Source organism: Engystomops pustulosus, chromosome 11 (genome assembly GCF_040894005.1).
Source record: "Engystomops pustulosus chromosome 11, aEngPut4.maternal, whole genome shotgun sequence".
Classification (NCBI taxonomy): Eukaryota; Metazoa; Chordata; class Amphibia; order Anura; family Leptodactylidae; genus Engystomops; species Engystomops pustulosus.
The window spans coordinates 84,414,219-84,434,732 of record NC_092421.1 but is presented as its reverse complement, the minus strand read 5'-3'; the positions used below and the strand labels follow the sequence as shown (position 1 = coordinate 84,434,732).

Below are 20,514 nucleotides of genomic sequence, written 5' to 3'. Positions count from 1 at the left end.
CCCATGCTGGCTGTCACTTATTATATTATGTGATGTCACATACTCCTGTGTGCAGTCTCTTAGTAACCCCTCGCTGGCTGTCACTTATTATATTATGTGATGTCACATACTCCTGTGTGCAGTCTCTTAGTAACCCCTCGCTGGCTGTCACTTATTATTCTATTTGATGTCACATACTCCAGTATATAGTCTTTTACTAACCCTTCCAATACTTTCCCCACAATGGAAGTTAAGCTTACAGGTCTGTAATTGCCTGGCGAAGTTCTAGAGCCCTTTTTATATATTGGCACCACATTTGCCTTGCGCCAGTCACTTGGCACCACACCAGACATTACGGAATCCCTGAAGATTTTAGACAGTGGTACAGCAATAACAGAACTGAGTTCTTTAAGAACTCTGGGGTGTAACCCATCTGGTCCAGGAGCTTTGTACACATTGATTTTATTGAGCTTAGATTGGATAATGTCTACATTTAGCCAGTCTAGTATATTACAGGGTGCATGACCCGCACTGGCACCACCCAAGTCAGAAGTTCTATCTTCTATCGTATAAACGGAGCTAAAAAACCTATTAAGTAACTCCGCCTTCTCTTGGTCTCCAGTCACCGGTGCCCCATTTTCAGAATAAAGGGGTCCAACCTGTTCTGACCCATTTTTTTTTGCATTGATATACTTAAAAAATTTCTTGGGATTTGCTGGACTCAGGAGAGACGTAGCTGAAGGAGGGAAGCTAGAGAGAAGACGCTGGGCTATGGAAGTGTAGCTATTGGATCCCTGAGCTCCGAGTATAACATCAGCCAAATTTGTATATTGGTAAAGTTAACTTTTGGCACGGAAGGAGCAGCCGGAGATTATGTATCACGGATGATAAAATCGGTGGCCATTGCTTTGGTCGTTGCATATGGACGGCTTCATCACATGGTAGACTCTGCTGTTGACATCTGACCCCTTCCTTCCAGGAGACAATGTAATGGACCTCATTGACTCGCATGTTCTCTCCAGGCTGCACAACGTTCCGCCAATCCTCCCTTAGGCCCACAAGTTATTTGATCGGTTAGTTCCACTTAATGATGATATATGGTTGAGGGATCCCGTCATGGATCTTCTCCATGGACCAAGACCGGAGAGTCCTTCACTAATTAGCACTTCAATGATTTTATCTCTTATTTTCCATGACTGTTGCAGCCTTCGCATGAGCTGTAATGGTTCTTCGGAGATAAAACCGTATATAGATTATAAAGATTGTATTCCTCAAGACTCCAATAATTGAATTCCTGGCAAGCAAAGCTCTTCCTGAGAGAACATATATAGATATCCTTATAGGAAGCCCCGGAGTGTGTACATGAAGGAGCTGATTTTCCAGCTTACTGGCCACGTAACTCCCAGCAGTGGCTTATATCCCATTTAACACATTGGGGCAGATTTACTTACCCGGTCCATTCGCGATCCAGCGGCGCGTTCTCTGCGGTGGATTCGGGTCTTCCGCCGATTCACTAAGGTAGTTCCTCCGACGTCCACCTGGTGGCGCTGCTGCGCTGAAGTTCCCCGAAGGGCGCCGGAATGCCCTGAAGTTCACCGGCCTATTCCTGGTGAAGGTAAGCGCGAGTCCCACAACACTTTTTTTTTTTTTTAAATGCAGCGGCTTTTCCGAATCTGTCGGGTTTTCGGTCGGATACGCCCCCCCCCCCCCTGATTTCCGTCGCATGCATGCCAGCGCCGATGCACCACAATCCAATCGCGTGCGGCAAAATCCCGGGCAAATATTCGGGAAAACGCGAATCGGGCCCTTAGTAAATGACCCCCATTATATATCATTATGAATATTATGAACATCAGTCTAGTCACAAAATATGGCCACAGAGTTTACACATTACAGATTGACTATAAGAAACAATCATATCTAAAAATCTTAATCCAACAAGTGACGTTGTATCAAATACAAAAATGAACAGAGATCCGAGGCCACGTGAAGTCCTAGCACAGGGACACACGGGGTTGACCACTTGGATGATGGTCACCACTTCCGTGATGCTTTTAAATAAAGAAATATTTGTTAACATTTTTGTAGAATTTCTTTCCCATTTTGGTCTTTTTTTCTAAACAAATATATTTTCCTAAATAATTTCTTTAATTATTACACACAAATTGGGAATAAGATGACCATTCTCCATGAAGAAAATGCCCACTGTGTCCTTGGGTTTGTATTTGAATCCTTGTATGTGGCTTCCAATGTTCATAGCAATACTAGACTTCATTTCATTTTTGTGTGTTTTTGTTGAGCAAGAAGTGATTCCCATTTTAATCCATATGCTAATGAGACAGTTGGTGCACCAGGTATGTATCTTTAGCCCCCAGAGCACTGGACCACTACTCTCTCCTTCAGAGAAGCAGGAGCTTTGTCTTGTGAGAAGCATGGGACAGCTACAAGAGGTTAGTGTTTTAGTTGGGAATAGCAGTATTCCGGGTGCTGAGGAGACAACCTGGGTGCACCAACTGCCTTATTAGCATATGGATTAAAATGGGAATCTCTTGGGAACAAAATAGAGAGAAATACTAAAGGTGTGTTGGAAGTTATGGTGCAGGTCTCCAGCATATCATAAGGCTTGGTATTGGTAGTAGACAAAATAACTGCGCCATATGTATTCCCTCTGATCATTATAAAATGCATTAATTGCTTTATATGTGTTGCGGTGGTTATGAGGATACCAACTTTCTAATTTGTTTCGCACTGTAAAAATTTTAATTAATAGTTAAAAAAACAAAAAAATAAACCCCACCCTCTTGTGTGGCTTTTGGAACTCGGGACTATGATCTCTCCAATGTCCTAGTCCTACCCCTAATCTTCCGCTACGTAGGCGTCAGACCTGCACAATTGCTTTCAGCATCGGTTTGGTCATTTCTTTGTAACCTTCACAGTTAAAGTTTTAACGCAACATGATCAATAGACGCCACCTCCTTCGTTAACACAGAAAGTAGAGAGAACACAATGACACAATTATACAATGTTGTGCCGTTGTAGGATCTTTGTATAATCTGGTCCCTGGCAGTACGGATGAATTCTCACTAATTGTTGCCATTATTTTGTAAGATTTATTTCCAAGGTCTGCCGTCAATTAGCAGACGTCTCGCAGCGGCAGAAGTTAGCGCTCATCTGTGTTTTCATATATTTGGGTGAAAAATTATTGATGCCCATATTTCATTTGTAGAATCGCTCTTCCGTTTGGCAGAACTAACAGGTTGGCTGTGACAATCCTCGGAATAAAGAAAACTACAATGTTATAAAATGTTACAAAGCTGCCGGCGAAGAACAATGATGTGGAGCCGCCATTAATCATTCACGTAACGGAGAGGTTATTATTATAAAAGGGGAAAGCGTTCCCAAAAATTCACACATGTAAAATAAGAGTCAATTTCACATCAATAGACATACATTTTGTGATCGTATGTAAACGAGGTTGTCCGGACTCTCATCATCTCGCTTCATAGTCCTGTCAATCACCTTGTGTGGGCGGAGTTATCAGGACTCTCACCGTCTCTCTTCAGAGTCCTGTCAATCACCTTGCAAGGGCGGGGTTATCAGGACTCTCACCGTCTCTCTTCAGAGTCCTGTCAATCACCTTGTGTGGGCGGGGTTATCAGGACGCTCACCGTCTCTCTTCAGAGTCCTGTCAACCACCTTGCGTGGGCGGGGTTATTAGGACGCTCACCGTCTCTCCTCAGAGTCCTGTCAATCACCCTGTGAGGGCGGGGTTATTAGGACTCTCACCATCTCTCTTCAGAGTCCTGTCAATCACCTTGCGTGGGCAGGGTTATTAGGACTCTCACCGTCTCTCTTCAGATTCCTGTCAATCACCTTGGGTGGGCGGAGTTATCAGGACTCTCACCGTCTCTCTTCAAAGTCCTGTCAATCACCTTGTGTGGGCGGGGTTATCAGGACTCTCACTGTCTCTCTTCAGAGTCCTGTCAATCACCTTGTGTGGGCGGGGTTATTAGGACGCTCACCGTCTCTCTTCAGAGTCCTGTCAATCACCTTGTGTGGGTGGGGTTATTAGGACGCTCACCGTCTCTCTTCAGAGTCCTGTCAATCACCTTGTGTGGGCATGGTTATGAGGACTCTTACCATTTCTCATCAGAGTCCTGTCAATCACCCTGTGAGGGCGGGGTTATTAGGACTCTCACCGTCTCTCTTCAGAGTCCTGTCAATCACCCTGTGAGGGCGGGGTTATTAGGACGCTCACCGTCTCTCTTCAGAGTCCTGTCAATCACCTTGTGTGGGCGGGGTTATGAGGACTCTTACCATTTCTCATCAGAGTCCTGTCAATCACCCTGTGAGGGCGGGGTTATTAGGACTCTCACCGCCTCTCTTCAGAGTCCTGTCAATCACCTTGCGTGGGCAGGGTTATTAGGACTCTCACCGTCTCTCTTCAGATTCCTGTCAATCACCTTGGGTGGGCGGAGTTATCAGGACTCTCACCGTCTCTCTTCAAAGTCCTGTTAATCACCTTGTGTGGGCGGGGTTATCAGAACTCTCACGGTCTCTCTTCAGAGTCCTGTCAATCACCTTGTTAGGGCGTGGTTATCAGGACTCTCACCATCTCTCTTCAGAGTCCTGTCAATCACCTTGCTTGGGCGGGGTTACCAGGACTCTCACCGTCTCTCTTCAGAGTCCTGTCAATCACCTTGTGTGGGTGGGGTTATTAGGACGCTCACCGTCTCTCTTTAGAGTCCTGTCAATCACCTTGTGTGGGCGGGGGTTATGAGGACTCTTACCATTTCTCATCAGAGTCCTGTCAATCACCCTGTGAGGGCGGGGTTATTAGGACTCTCACCGTCTCTCTTCAGAGTCCTGTCAATCACCTTGCGTGGGCGGGGTTATTAGGACTCTCACCGTCTCGTTTCAGAGTCCTGTCAATCACCTTGTGTGGGAGGGGTTATCAGGACTCTCACCGTCTCTCTTCAAAGTCCTGTTAATCACCTTGTGTGGGTGGAGTTATCCGCACTCTCACGGTCAATCATTGTTTTTTAGAGTCATCAGGACTCTCAGTGATTGGCTACCTGCACAGGATGCAGAATGGCTGCAGATTTACCACGGTGTAAATTTAGCAGGAAGAATTGTCTGATCTTTGTTGCTGTTGTTTATAAATCCACATGAGAAATTTCCACAACAAATTTGTGTATGGAATCTGGATGTGGAGGAAAATCCATGCAGAATATGCGGCGAGTGGCCGACAGCCTTGGGGCTCTTTGCCATTGCTGTTGGTGCTCAGTGTCAGTTGCGTTTTGGTTCCGTTTTGTCTTTATGTCCACATAAATCACCCGAACGGTTAACATTGCATTGAAAACATTGCATCCTTTCAGCCTCATCAGTGGAAAAAACGGATATTTAATCCATTCTTTTTGCAGACCCATAGACATTTATTGCTTTCTGGGAGGACTAACTGTTTAAAAAAAAATTTAGGATTAGCAAATTAGGAAAAAAACGTATAATTCTGCTCCCATACACATTGGGGCAGATTTACTTACCTGGTCCATTCGCAATCCAGCGGCGCGTTCTCTGCGGTGGATTCAGGTCCGGCCGGGATTCACTAAGGCAGTTCCTCCGCCGTCCACCAGGTGTTGCTGCTGCGCTGAATTCTGTCGGAGTGCACTGAAGTTCACCAGGCCAGGCCGGGTGCAGGTAAGCGCGTGTCAAGCAGCACATTTTTTCAAAAAAACACGGCGGTTTCTCCGAATCCGACGGTTTTCCGATGGCCACGCCGCCCGATTTCTGTCGTGTGCATGCTGGCGCCGATGCGCCACAATCCTGGGGCAATTCAGGGAAAATCGGTGCAAAACGGTAATATTCGTGGAACACGATGTAAAAAACGCGATTCGGGCCCTTAGTAAATGACCCCCACAGCATCTCCATGATAGGGGTTCTGGGTGGCGTATAAGCAATAGGCTCCCGAAGGGTTAAAAAATACTTTATATATTGGATATATTTTTTGTTCACATAGAACATCCAATAATCAATATATTCTCAACTTTTTTCCTAAATTCCAAAAAAAACCCATTTCCAACAGCGCAAACATTATCCCAAGTACGAGAGCGTTAACCCCTGCAGCTCCGCCACCACCTACCAATCATACAGACATAGACCCCATGACCATCACCCAAAAAAAAAAATGATAAAAGGATATTAAATATCTAAAAGACAGTCTAAAAAAACACATGACAGAGGATCCCGGGACGCGGTCGGCGTTCGCCTGCTGGACGCTAGATAAGAACGCCGGATCTTGCAAGCGAAGCTGATTTCCTATTCCAGACAAATATTGGGAGTCATAACATTTGCTTGTGATTTGTAGAAGAGCACAGATTATTTTCGGCAGTCATTCTAGACCCTTGTCTTTTCCAGCTGTTCCTTGCCTGGAGGCTCCGGCTAGACTGTTCGCAGTCCTGGGACATCAGTAACATGAAATATAGATCTGCTCCGGAGGGGACATCCCGGGATGTAATTCTCTCCCTACAATGCAGGATTCTGGGAGACGAGTCCTTTCAGCCGAATTCATTTGCACCCTGAACACATCAACATGAGGCAGAACAGCCGCAAACACTGGATATGGAGCTCTGAGGCTTCAATTACATTATTAAAGGGGGAGGGGGGGGCGGAAACGGCTCATTGCGAAACATCTCAAAAATTGTTACTTTTTGGTTGATTTCAGTAGGATAGTCATTGTAAGGGTTAACTAGCGGACCGTAAACACTTCCACCCAATTTCCATTCTTCTGGCCATGGTGTTCATTTTAACCTCTTGGTGACTGGATAATTTTGGCTTTCAGCAGCTTCAGGTCTTGGGTTTTGGAGGATGGGATGTAGTTGATCTTCAAGCTAATCTGCTGTCCTTTGTCTTGCACTGAGCAACATCAGTAATGTCATAAATTTATTATACGGGTGGATTTTTCCTATTTTTTAACTTTAAAAAAGTTGCGTTTGATGTTACAGACTTCAAAAGGGAAATGCAGCAATTTTTTGGATGCAATGAAGCTGCTGTATATCCTAATCCTGCCGTCTCAACCTACAGAGGCTACCAAATGACAAATGATGCTATAAAATGATGCAAGGAGTCCCTGATTTCCAACAATTATAGTTATAAATGATGCAAGGAGTCCCCGATTCCCCACAATTATAGTTATAAATGATGCAAGGAGTCCCCGATTCCCCACAATTATAGTTATAAATGAAACAAGGAGTCCCTGATTCCCCACAATTATAGTGATAAAGGAGGCAAGGAGTCCCTGATTCCCCACAATTATAGTTATAAATGAGGCAAGGGGTCCCTGATTCCCCACAATTATAGTTATAAATGATGCAAGGAGTCCCCGATTCCCCACAATTATAGTTATAAATGAAACAAGGAGTCCCTGATTCCCCACAATTATAGTGATAAAGGAGGCAAGGAGTCCCTGATTCCCCACAATTATAGTTATAAATGAGGCAAGGGGTCCCTGATTCCCCACAATTATAGTTATAAATGAGGCAAGGAGTCCCTGATTCCCCACAATTATAGTTTTAAGTGATGCAAGAAGTCCTCGATTCCCCACAATTATAGTGATAAGTGATGCAAGGAGTCCCCGATTCCCTACAATTATAGTTTTAAATGATGCAAGGAGTCCCTGATTCCCCACAGTCCATTTCATGATCATATTTGCATTAGTGGATAAATTCTGCACAGGAAGGATTTTGGGGGTCAGGGGCAGCAATCAACGTTATGTGTTTGGGACCGTGTATGGAAGGGCACAGGGTCTATAGCGTCCTGCTCTACAATAGTTTACATTTTGTCGGTGTCCTAAGGGTATTGATGTCTCCCCCCTGATATCTTTAGCAATTGTTTGGGTTCCTTTAAGGGTTAATTTTCCTCAAGTACTCAGGAGAAGGATGGGAGTATTACTGCGGCTATGGCCCATTTCATCTGCTCATTACTATGCGCGGTACATGGACACATGTCGATAAGAGCCGTACCGTGTGATTGTGCGCGGTGATCACAGCGCTCCCGTCTTCCATGTAGTGGGTTGTAGTGAAGTTCCCAGCGAACAATCCCCTGGAAAATAATTAAGCATCATAATTATTAGCTCCGGCAGGAAAAGGAGAGCCACACATTTCACCATCTTATTTCCATTACCAGACATGAAAGCGCTCATTGAAAATATGAAAAGAATCAAAACCACCATCATCATCATCATCATCATCATCTGTGTTTCTCAAGAAAATCTCCGCTTCCAGTTATAAATGGAGGAAATGCTAATGAATATTTATACAAATGGGAGCAAAAGAAATGGTTTACCGGAATAGATCTCCATGACCGGTCATTACTAACAGTATGGAGCTACACAGGAAATATTTGTACATTTTTGTATATTACCCATGGAAATCCTTACATAAATGTTGCCCATAGCCAGAAAAGGTGAAGAAAGTGATAGAAGTCGGTGCCCTTGGTGTCAATGTCTTATTATGCAGATTTATCAAAACTGTCCAAGAGAAAAAGGACAGAATGCTCTGTGAAGTCCCAGGGGTTGGGCTTTGGTTTGGATGCATTTCAAAAAACAACATGTGACTTGTCTGTGCTGCAGACTCCTCAGCTCTCAGCCCCCACCTGTGTGCTCCTGTACAGCTCCTCCCTCCTGCTCCTTTACAGAGCTCACAGGCTAGTGAGATGACACCAGTGGGGGAGGGAGGAGCTGTACAGGAGCACAAAGGTGGGGACTGAGAGCTGAGGAGTGAGCAGAGAAGCCACGTGTTGTTTTTTTGAAATGCATCCAAACCAAAGCTCAACCCCCTAGGACTACACAGAGGATTCTGTCAGGGTGCAATGTAAGTTGTAACACACAATTATATGGTAATGCAAATGCTTAGAAAAGGCAGAAAGACAAATGTGCACTGCAGGTGTGATGGGCTTCTGTAACCTGTCTTTAGCGGCAGATGAATAAGTGCGGTCCAAGAAACTCACAATGTGCATTTGTGGGATTAAATAGACTGAACTTCAAATCACTGGACTCGATTGTGATTCGAGGTTCGGTACGGGAAATCCAACAAGTGCACCGAGGGAGTTTCTTGGACCAAACTTGATCATGTGCATCCAGCCCAAATATTATTAAGATTTCATGGTCACTGACTTAAGAGCACAGCTAAGATCTAAAAAGTAAGGTAGATGCTAGGGTTTTGTGCCATGGGCCTACACTCTACACAAACACCATAAAACCATCTTGGATCCAGTCGGGCAGAACTGGACTTCAGATTTCTGTCTCACTGTCGCAGACATTTCTTTTCTGCAGGATTTTGCTACAGACATAACTGTGGACTGTAAACATTTTAACATAATTGCCAGATTATGGGCAACTCCAAAACCCATTTGTGTTGGCCAAGGTCCAGGAGACATTGCAAGTTAAGTCTACCTGGTAAAGTGCCCCAATGATCCTCGGCCATGCGCCCATAGAAGCGGATAGGGATGTGTGATGGCTTTGGAAACAATAACTTGGACTCATCCAAAATTCACGTCTGTGTAAGTTATGCGGCTTTTGTGCACTGTGGGCCGGCAGAGCTTGGCACCCCAGGATTCGGTACATACCCTAATGCCATATTCTTATTAATGGTGGTCCTAACACCAGGACCCCCATTGAATAGCACTATAAGGGGCTGAGGCCCTTGTAATGCAGCAGCATAACTATCAGTACAACCCATGATCATGTAGCTCACATTCTGAATTTGAACATAATTGTTATTTTACGGATATAATGGAATAAATCTGGTCATAAACAACATGTTATGGGGCCATCTGTCTCTAACATAACATTTACATTCCCATCAGCCGCGTTCCGCGTCAGGCAGCAGGTGCAGGCTTAGAGTAGTGTCAGGCTCATTCTTATCTGTAATCTAATTCATTCTCCAGACCCGTTCTGATGTGCCATCTAATTTATTGGTAATGGCACAAGGTAGGTCATTGACCTTGAGGCCCCTCGTCTCCGTGATTATATTACTCTTGGTGCTCGGTCAGTAGGAGACTGACAAAATAACACTCCACCGAGATAATAATGAAATCTCCTCACTATGGAAGACGACTCATCAGAAACAGCTCAATCCTCGGCTTAAAGACTATGCGCTACTTAAAGGGGAAGCACCCTACACATCTATTCATCCATCTCCCATCTGACTCCTTCTCTTATCTATTCCACCCAACCACTGCCTCTACATCAGATCAGCCAATCATCAATTTGTAGATTCAGAACAAATCCAATTTTCTGGCCCCAAATCAAAAACAAATATTTTCAGATTTGCTTTGGATGAATCTTAAACAGACAATAATAACGGAAAACGGACAAATATGTTAAAACGTACGTAGAGTTCAATGGACTTTTGACGGTTTCCATCGCTGTCCGTTTGCACCATCTCCATTGTTTGTTATTATATCCTTTTTTTTTTAACAAATAACTTGTGTTTTACAGGAGTAGAAATGGTTAAATACAAATTTCCAGGACAACTTCGTTTGGAACCAAATAGATTCGAACCAGAATCTCATGAAAAATACAATGGGGCACATTCACTAAGGGTCCGAACGCCGCACTTTCGGCGGGTTTCCTGATTATTTCCGTTTTGCGCTGAATTGCCCCAGGATTTTGGCGCACGCGATCGGATTGTGGCGCATCGGATTGTGGCTTTCACGCGACAGAAATCGGGATGGCGTGGCCGTCGGACAACCCGACGGATTCAGAAAAACCGCTGAATTTAAAAAACGATTTGTGCCACAAGATCAGCACTCACATGCACCAGGAAGAAGAAGGTGAACTCCGGCGGACCTCGGCACAGCAGCGACACCTGCTGGATATCGGGCGCATGACCTTAGTGAATCCCGGCAGACCCGAATCCTTGTCGACCAACGCGCTGCAGGATCGCTACTGGACCGGGTAAGTAAATGAGCCCCAATGTATCGAATTGTGAATGATTGGCTCTTCTCTCGTCTGTACCTACCTATCAATAAAACTATTTATCTATCAACCCACCCACCTTAAAAAAATGTATATTCCCATCTATTTATCTTTCTACACATGTCAAGACTTGGTATAAAATGATCAGACTTTGAAAACAACATGATTTTGCAATAATCTTTCACAAGATTTTTACCAGTTCCGCCCATTTTGAGCCGTGTGAGCGAAGGGAAGTGTGGACACATGAGTAACTCACCGATCTCTTCTCTATTTATCCACATATCTATCCAGCAATATATACCCATCATACAGCTATTTCTCCCATCCACGCCTCTTACCTCCCTCCCTTATCCATCTATCCAATTATCACTTGTATATCCGACCACCTTCATCCACCCTCTAAGTACTAGATCTGACACTTTGGAGAAAATCAAAACTTACTAGAAACAAGGGTGTTAATAAATCTTTAATTGTAATCTCCTCATTGATCTCATCGCATGTATTGCTCAGGATTACTAATGCAAGAAAAAAAAAAAAAACCTCATTGATTTCCTTCTGGCGTCCGTCCCAGTACGTGAAGGAAGTGACAGCAATTCAGACGGCTGATAATTCTGACTAACGAGACCAACACCATTAAGAACTCACAGAAAAGTCCACTAGAAAAGGTCTTCTACACCAGTTCAATTCAATATGTAATACAGGCGGTCCCCTACTTAAGAACACCCGACTTACAGACAATCCCTAGTTACATACGGACCTCTGGATGTTGGTAATATACTGCACTTTAATCCTAGGCTACAATAATCAGCTGTAACAGTTATCAGAGGTGTCTGTAATGAAGCTTTAGTGTTAATCCTGGTTCTTATGACAATCCAACATTTTTAAATCCAATTGTCACAGAGACCAAAAAATTTTGTCTGGGGTTACAATTATAAAATATACAGTTCCGACTTACATACAAATTCAACTTAAGAACAAACCTCCAGAACGTATCTTGTACGTAACCCGGGGACTGCCTGTAAAAGGTAATCATAGAATTATGAGATCAGAGATACATAAACCACTTCATAGTAATGAGTTTTGTATTCTGTGTAAAGGTTATTCTATCTATGGTCTCCCCCTTTTAGCAGTAGATACAGTAGTAAGGGTGTTGACATATCTCCATCCCATAGGAGTTTACACCCCAGTCTCCAATATCTCCTCTATGGCAGACATGATGCTGGTACACAGATAACTTTACAGTAATTTTAATTACAGTATTTGTCGGACTATAAGGCGCACCATCAATAAATGCCTGCTAAAACGTCTAGGCTCATATATAAGGCGCACCGGATTATAAGGATGAATGACCAGCAGGTGGCAGACCTGTGCACAGTTCAAGGCAGCTGTTGTCTAAGTACGGATCATATATAAGGTGCACTGGACTATAAGGCGCACCATCAATAAATGCCTGCTAAAACGTCTAGTTTCATATATAAGGCGCACCTGATTATAAGGATGAATGACCAGCAGGTGGCAGACCTGTGCACAGTACAAGGCAGCTATTGTCTGTAAGTACGGTTCATATATAAGGTGCACTGGACTATAAGGCGCACCTTTAATTTCTGAGAAAATCAAAAGGTTTTTTGTGCGCCCTATAGTCCGAAAAATACGGTATATAGAAGAAACCAACCATACAGGATCATACAGAGTGGATTTGTTAGGGTTATTTGGGTTTAATTTCCTTCTTTAGGGGGAAAAAGTAACATGAACTTCCCTATCACTTCTTTTTATCCAAATTCCAACTCCTGGCACTGATAGGCACATCGCTTTACACCTATGTAACTATGACACATACAAACACCTATGGGATTCCTATTCAGGTTTGAAGGATGTTCTTTCCTGAAAAAACTAAAATTGGCTGTTAACTCTGTATGGAGAAGACTCATAGGCTGAACCCTCTTCATACAGGGCAGGGATTAGTAACGACAATCGCTGCCAATGATTGCAGTTGTTAGTCTTTAAGGGTCTCTGTTTGTTATTCACTCTTAAATTGCTGCCAAATGTTTCCCTCCCTTCCCCCCATGACATCATTAAGGGGCAGCAGTTGTTGCTAGGTCTCCTGCGAGCCTTTCTAAGGTTCTTGTGGCTGTCATTTAATAAACACTATTACACCCTGCTGGAGGCAGGATATAATATTTAAGCATTGTGGCAGAAATATAATGCAATACAACAACGCTAGTAAGCTAAAAAACACTAATGTTAATTTTACGTATCTGAATTTTTTTTTTTCCTCCTAGGATACAGATGACATATATTTTCACATCTGATGTATTAAAATCTAACAATAATAAACCTAAAGGGGGTCATTTGCTAAGGGCCCAAATCGCTATTTTTCGTCGGGTTTCCCGAATATTACTGATTTGTGCTGGAATTGCCTGGGTTTTTGGCGCACGCGTTCCGATTGTGGTGCATCGGCACTGGCATGTATGCAACGGAAATCGGGGGGGCGTGGCCGACGGATTAGGAAAAAACGCGGAATTAAAAAAATTAAAAAATGTGTCGCTTGACATGAGCTTACCTGCACCAGGAATAGGATAGTGAACTCTGGCGAACTTCGTTGGACTTCAGCGCAGCAGAGACACCTGGTGGGCATCGGGTGCAAGATCCAAATCCTCCGCTGAGAATGTGCCGCTGGATTGCGACAGGACCGGGTAAGTAAATGTGCCCCAAAATGTTGGAATTGAGACATCCATAAAAATGTGAAAGAAAAGTGATCAGAGACTCCCAGGCCTGTTATTGTGATATCTGAATCCTAATTTGAATGTAAAAGGGCCTACAATTAAAGAAAAATTCTAAAAATTAAAACAAATTAAAAAAAATATTTTCCTTTTCCTAGATCAGAAATAAAAATAAAGAATCCATCTTAGATCTTGCTTTTTTTGGGAAGTGGCAATAACTATAAAATTATACAAATGATTATTCTCGGCTGCGTACCCCATAACAGAAAATGACGTACGGAAAGTTATCAAACGTTTGTACAGTCCCCAAAATGTTAGCAATGAAAAAGTCAGGTCATCCCACAAAAATGACACCCCTTATCCATAAATCAAACTATGAAAAGTTATTTCAATACTGCAAAACAATGACATGTTTTTTTGTTTTTTTTTTTGTACAAAATATTTACCGTAAATTCTATGCATTAAACACGGCGCGGGAAACTAAAACACTGACTTTAGGAAGTACAATTTGTCATACACAAAACAAGCCCTCATAAAAGTTCCATATGACGTAGGGAGGGAAGCAAAAATTTTAACCCCTTGCCACCAATGTAATTTCTGTGTTTCAAAGATTATACTATGGAACAATGGGTTTTAATAATGAGGATTTCCAAAAATATGATTGATGTAAAAATTAAATGTCCAAGATGGAGAAATACATCCCCTCCGCCAAGTATCCGGACAACAAGAACTGCAGCCGATAAACTCCATAGAATAAATGACACAGGAGATAAATGAGAGACCAATTAGTGGGCGACGTTGATGGATGATTGAACGATGTCCTAATTCTGTGAAGCCGAATTCATTTATTTAGTCATAAGATAATTCTGGATACATTATAATAAATCTAATTATATAAAGAATAGGCGCAGAGTTACAGAAGGAATATGCAGTGTCACACAGGTGTCATTAATGGATGTATAGAATTAGATATAAGGGAGGGAGAAAGGAGATAGATAGGAGATAGATAGATAGGAGATAGATAGATAGATAGATAGATAGGAGATAGATAGGAGATAGATAGATAGATAGATAGATAGATAGATAGATAGATAGATAGGAGATAGATAGATAGAAGATAGATAGATAGATAGGAGATAGATAGGAGATAGATAGATAGGAGATAGATAGATAGATAGATAGATAGATAGATAGAAGATAGATAGGAGATAGATAGGAGATAGATAGGTAGATAGATAGGTAGATAGATAGGTAGATAGATAGGTAGATAGATAGGAGATAGATAGGAGATAGATAGATAGATAGGAGATAGATAGATAGATAGGAGATAGATAGATAGGAGATAGAAGATAGATAGATAGATAGATAGATAGATAGATAGATAGATAGATAGGAGATAGATAGATAGGAGATAGATAGATAGATAGGAGATAGAAGATAGATAGATAGATAGATAGATAGATAGATAGATAGATAGGAGAGAGATAGATAGGAGATAGATAGATAGATAGATAGGAGATAGATAGATAGATAGATAGATAGATAGGAGAGAGATAGATAGGAGATAGATAGATAGATAGGAGATAGATAGATAGGAGATAGAAGATAGATAGATAGATAGATAGATAGATAGATAGATAGATAGATAGATAGATATATAGGAGATAGATAGAAGATAGATAGATAGATAGATAGATAGATAGATAGATAGATAGATAGGAGAGAGATAGATAGGAGATAGATAGATAGATAGATAGATAGATAGGAGATAGATAGATAGGAGATAGATAGATAGGAGATAGATAGATAGGAGATAGATAGATAGATAGATAGGAGATAGATAGGAGATAGATAGATAGATAGATAGATAGATACAGAAAAAGGAAAATCCAGAGCAGCACAGCAACCTGGTTGGGTGCAACGTCCTTGACCCTCTGGCTAGAGCGTCCTCCAATATAGTCTTTCCAAAAACAGGCAGCACTCCAAAGTAGTAGTAAAATAGTGGGGGGTGTCTTTATTCCATGTGCAACGTTTCAGCTCTTGCAGAGCCTTTATCAATGCTTGATAAAGGCTCTGCAAGAGCTGAAACGTTGCACATGGAATAAAGACACCCCCCACTATTTTACTACTACTTTGGAGTGCTGCCTGTTTTTGGAAAGACTAGATAGATAGGAGATAGATAGATAGATAGGAGATAGATAGATAGATAGATAGATAGATAGGAGATAGATAGGAGATAGATAGGAGATAGATAGGAGATAGATAGGAGATAGATAGGAGATAGATAGGAGATAGATAGGAGATAGATAGGAGATAGATAGGAGATAGATAGGAGATAGATAGGAGATAGATAGGAGATAGATAGGAGATAGATAGATAGGTAGGAGATAGATAGATAGATAGATAGGAGATAGGTAGATAGATAGGAGATAGGTAGATAGATAGGAGATAGATAGATAGGAGATAGATAGATACAAGATAGTCAGATATGAGATAGATAGATAGATAGATAGATAGATAGATACAAGATAGTCAGATATGAGATAGAGAGATAGATAGATAGATAGATAGATAGGAGAAAGATAGATAGATAGATAGATAGGAAATAGATAGATAGGAGATAGATAGATAGGAGATAGATAGATAGATAGATAGATAGATATGAGATAGATAGGAGATAGATAGATAGATAGATATGAGATAGATAGGAGATAGATAGATAGATAGATAGATAGATAGATAGATAGATAGATATGAGATAGATAGATAGATAGATATGAGATAGATAGATAGATAGATAGATAGATAGATAGATAGATAGATAGGAGCAGTGTCGGACTGGAGTACCTTGGGCCCACCAGAGAAAATTTTTTTGGGGCCCACCTTTCATGCAAATAGAAAGAATACTACAAAACCCAAAACACGTTGGGGTAGATTTATCAGAAGCATTCAACATTAGACAGAGTAAATGGAGACGGACAGATTTATACTGCACCAGGCTCATCCAGCCTCACGATGTATGAATCTGGATGATAAATATGTTGTAGTAATAATAAATAATTCTTTATATGGCGCACACAGATTACGCAGCGCTGCACAGAACTAGTCACATCAGTCCCTGTCCCCATGGAGGTTACAATCAAATCAACCTACCAGTATGTTTTGGAGTGCGGGAGGAAACCGGAGTACCCTGAGGAAACCCACACAAACACGGAGAGAACATGCAAACTCTTTGCAGATGTTGACCTGAAGTGCTACTCACTCAGCCACCGTATAAGTCTTTTTAGAATAAATTTTAACCTTCTATTAGTTGGTTTAGATTACATCAAAAAATAAGCCTGATTTTTGGGCACTTTTGAAACTAGTACTGAGACACAGCCCCTTTAGTCATTTTATTTGCAAAACTGCCAAAAAACTGCACTACAAAGCTCAGTACACAAATACAGTACCAGAACCATATAAAATACAACATTTGTACATTGCCAATGACAACCTTGGTCATAACAACACAGGTGACATTACTGTACTGCAAGCCCCAGGCAGGGAAGATCTGGTTAGCATATCCACCAACCTTTAGATGAGAGACAGACCTAAGAGCAAAATCTAGAGAGTGCTAAAAAATTTCCATTGTGACCTATGCTCAATATAAACTACAACAATGTTCAGTCATCGCTTGGGACACATCCTATTTGGCTTCACTTAATGAGACTTAGTTAGTCTTAGTTAGTCTTATTTAGTGCTACATAATTATAGAGTGACAGCTGCAACTCTCAAGCTTCAATGGTGCTCCATGCTGTGTACTGCGGCTGTAGCTCCATGTAAGGCCGTGTACTGTGGCTGTAGCTCCATGTATGGCTGTGTACTGCGGCTGTGTCTCCACGTATGGCTGTGTACTGCGGCTGTAGCTCCATGTATAGCTGTGTACTGTGGCTGTAGCTCCATGTATAGCTGTGTACTGTGGCTGTAGCTCCATGTATGGCTGTGTACTGCGGCTGTGTCTCCACGTATGGCTGTGTACTGCGGCTGTAGCTCCATGTGTGGCTGTGTACTGCGGCTGTAGCTCTGTGTATGGCTGTGTACTGCGGCTGTAGCTCCATGTGTGGCTGTGTACTGCGGCTGTAGCTCCATGTGTGGCTGTGTACTGTGGCTGTAGTTCCATGTATGGCTGTGTACTGTGGCTGTAGCTCCATGTATGGCTGTGTACTGCGGCTGTAGCTCCATGTATGGCTGTGTACTGTGGCTGTAGCTCCATGCATGGCTGTGTACTGTGGCTGTAGCTCCATGTATGGCTGTGTACTGTGGCTGTAGCTCCAAGTATGACTGTGTACTGCGGCTGTAGCTCCATGTATGGCTGTGTACTGTGGCTATAGCTCCATGTATGGCTGTGTACTGTGGCTGTAGCTCCATGTATGGTTGTGTACTGTGGATGTAGCTCCATGTATGGCTGTGTACTGTGGCTGTAGCTCCATGTATGGCTGTGTACTGTGGCTGTAGCTCCATGTATGGCTGTGTACTGTGGCTGTAGCTCCATGTATGGCTGTGTACTGCGGCTGTAGCTCCATGTAAGGCCGTGTACTGTGGCTGTAGCTTCATGTATGGATGTGTACTGTGGCTGTAGCTCCATGTATGGCTGTGTACTGCGGCTGTGTTTCCACGTATGGCTGTGTACTGCGGCTGTAGCTCCATGTGTGGCTGTGTACTGTGGCTGTAGCTCTGTGTATGGCTGTGTACTGCGGCTGTAGCTCCATGTGTGGCTGTGTACTGTGGCTGTAGCTCCATGTATGGCTGTGTACTGTGGCTGTAGCTCTGTGTATGGCTGTGTACTGCGGCTGTAGCTCCATGTGTGGCTGTGTACTGCGCCTGTAGCTCCATGTATGGCTGTGTACTGCGGCTGTAGCTCCATGTGTGGCTGTGTACTGTGGCTGTAGCTCCATGTATGGCTGTGTACTCCAGCTGTAGCTCCATGTATGGCTGTGTACTGTGGCTGTAGCTCCATGTATATCTGTGTACTGCGGCTGTAGCTCCATGTATGGCTGTGTACTGTGGCTGTAGCTCCATGTATGGTTGTGTACTTTGGATGTAGCTCCATGTATGGCTATGTACTCCAGCTGTAGCTCCATGTATGGCTGTGTACTGTGCCTGTAGCTCCATGTATAGCTGTGTACTGCGGCTAGTGCTCCATGTATGGCTGTGTACTGCGGCTAGTGCTCCATGTATGGCTGTGTACTGCGGCTGTAGCTCCATGTATAGCTGTGTACTGTGGCTGTAGCTCCATGTATGGCTGTGTACTGCGGCTGTAGCTCCATGTGTGGCTGTGTACTGCGGCTGTAGCTCCATGTATGGCTGTGTACTGTGGCTGTAGCTCCATGTATGGCTGTGTACTGCGGCTGTAGCTCCATGTGTGGCTGTGTACTGCGGCTGTAGCTCCATGTATGGCTGTGTACTGCGGCTGTAGCTCCATGTATGGCTGTGTACTGTGGCTGTAGCTCCATGTATAGCTGTGTACTGCGGCTGTAGCTCCATGTGTGGCTGTGTACTGCGGCTGTAGCTCCATGTGTGGCTGTAGCTCCATGTATGGCTGTGTACTGCGGCTGTAGCTCCATGTGTGGCTGTGTACTGCGGCTGTAGCTCCATGTATGGCTGTGTACTGTGGCTGTAGCTCCATGTATGGCTGTGTACTGCGGCTGTAGCTCCATGTGTGGCTGTGTACTGTGGCTGTAGCTCCATGTATGGCTGTGTACTGTGGCTGTAGCTCCGTGTATGGCTGTGTACTGTGGCTGTAGCTCCATGTATGGCTGTGTACTGTGGCTGTAGCACCATGTATGGCTGTGTACTGTGGCTGTAGCTCCATGTATGGCTGTGTACTGTGGCTGTAGCTCCATGTATGGCTGTGTACTGTGGCTGTAGCACCATGCTTGCCCAACTTTAGCCAACATAGTAACCATGTCCCCAAAATAACCATTATAGACATAAGGTACCCAACAGTAGCCAATTAAATAACAGTGCCCCCAATGTAGCCACTATAGTAAGTTTTCCCGCAGATGTTAAAACTTTACAGTGCCCCCAAAAGTAGCCAAGATAGCCACCGGATCCCCTTAGTAATAAATATATGACAGAGCCCCTCACAGCAACCATTACAGGCCCTCCCTTCCCCCACAGCATCCAATACAGGGCCCCTCATCCCCCATGCCACCCACAGCATCCATTACAGGGCCCCTCATCCCCCATCCCACCCATAGCATCCATTACAGGGCCCCCCATCCCCTTCCCCCCACAGAATCCATTACAGGGCCCCCTATACCCTTCCCCCCACAGCATCCATTACAGGGCCCCTCATCCCCCATCCCACCCATAGCATCCATTACAGGGCCCCCCATCCCCTTCCCCCCACAGCATCCATTACAAGGCCCCCATCCCCATCCCACCCATAGCATCCAATACAGGGCCCCTCATCCCCCATCCCACCCACAGCATTCATTACAGGGCCCCTCATCCCCCATCCCACCCACAGCATTCATTACAGGACCCCTCATCCCCCCACAGCATCCATTACAGGGCCCACCATTCCGTTCCCCCCACAGCATCCATTACAGGGCCCCCCATCCCCATCTCACCCATAGCATCCAATACAGGGCCCCTCATCCTCCATCCCACCCACAGCATCTATTACAGGGCCCCTCATCCCCCATCCCCCATCCCACCCATAGCATCCATTACAGGGCCCCCCATCCCTTTCCCCCCACAGAATCCATTACAGGGCCCCCCATCCCCATCCCACCCGTAGCATCCATAACAGGGCCCCCTATCCCCTTCCCCCCACAGCATCCATTACAGGGCCCC

General features: G+C 43.7%; 1 protein-coding gene across 1 annotated transcript in view; it reads right to left on the bottom strand.

The window, feature by feature from the left end:
• Positions 1-20,514, bottom strand: part of ADAM12 (ADAM metallopeptidase domain 12) — a 390,586-nt gene that overhangs the window by 192,555 nt on the left and 177,517 nt on the right. The window contains exon 4 of the mRNA XM_072130819.1: positions 7,998-8,076. Within this exon, the coding sequence (XP_071986920.1) occupies positions 7,998-8,076 (79 nt within the window). The remainder of the gene's footprint in view (positions 1-7,997; positions 8,077-20,514) is intronic.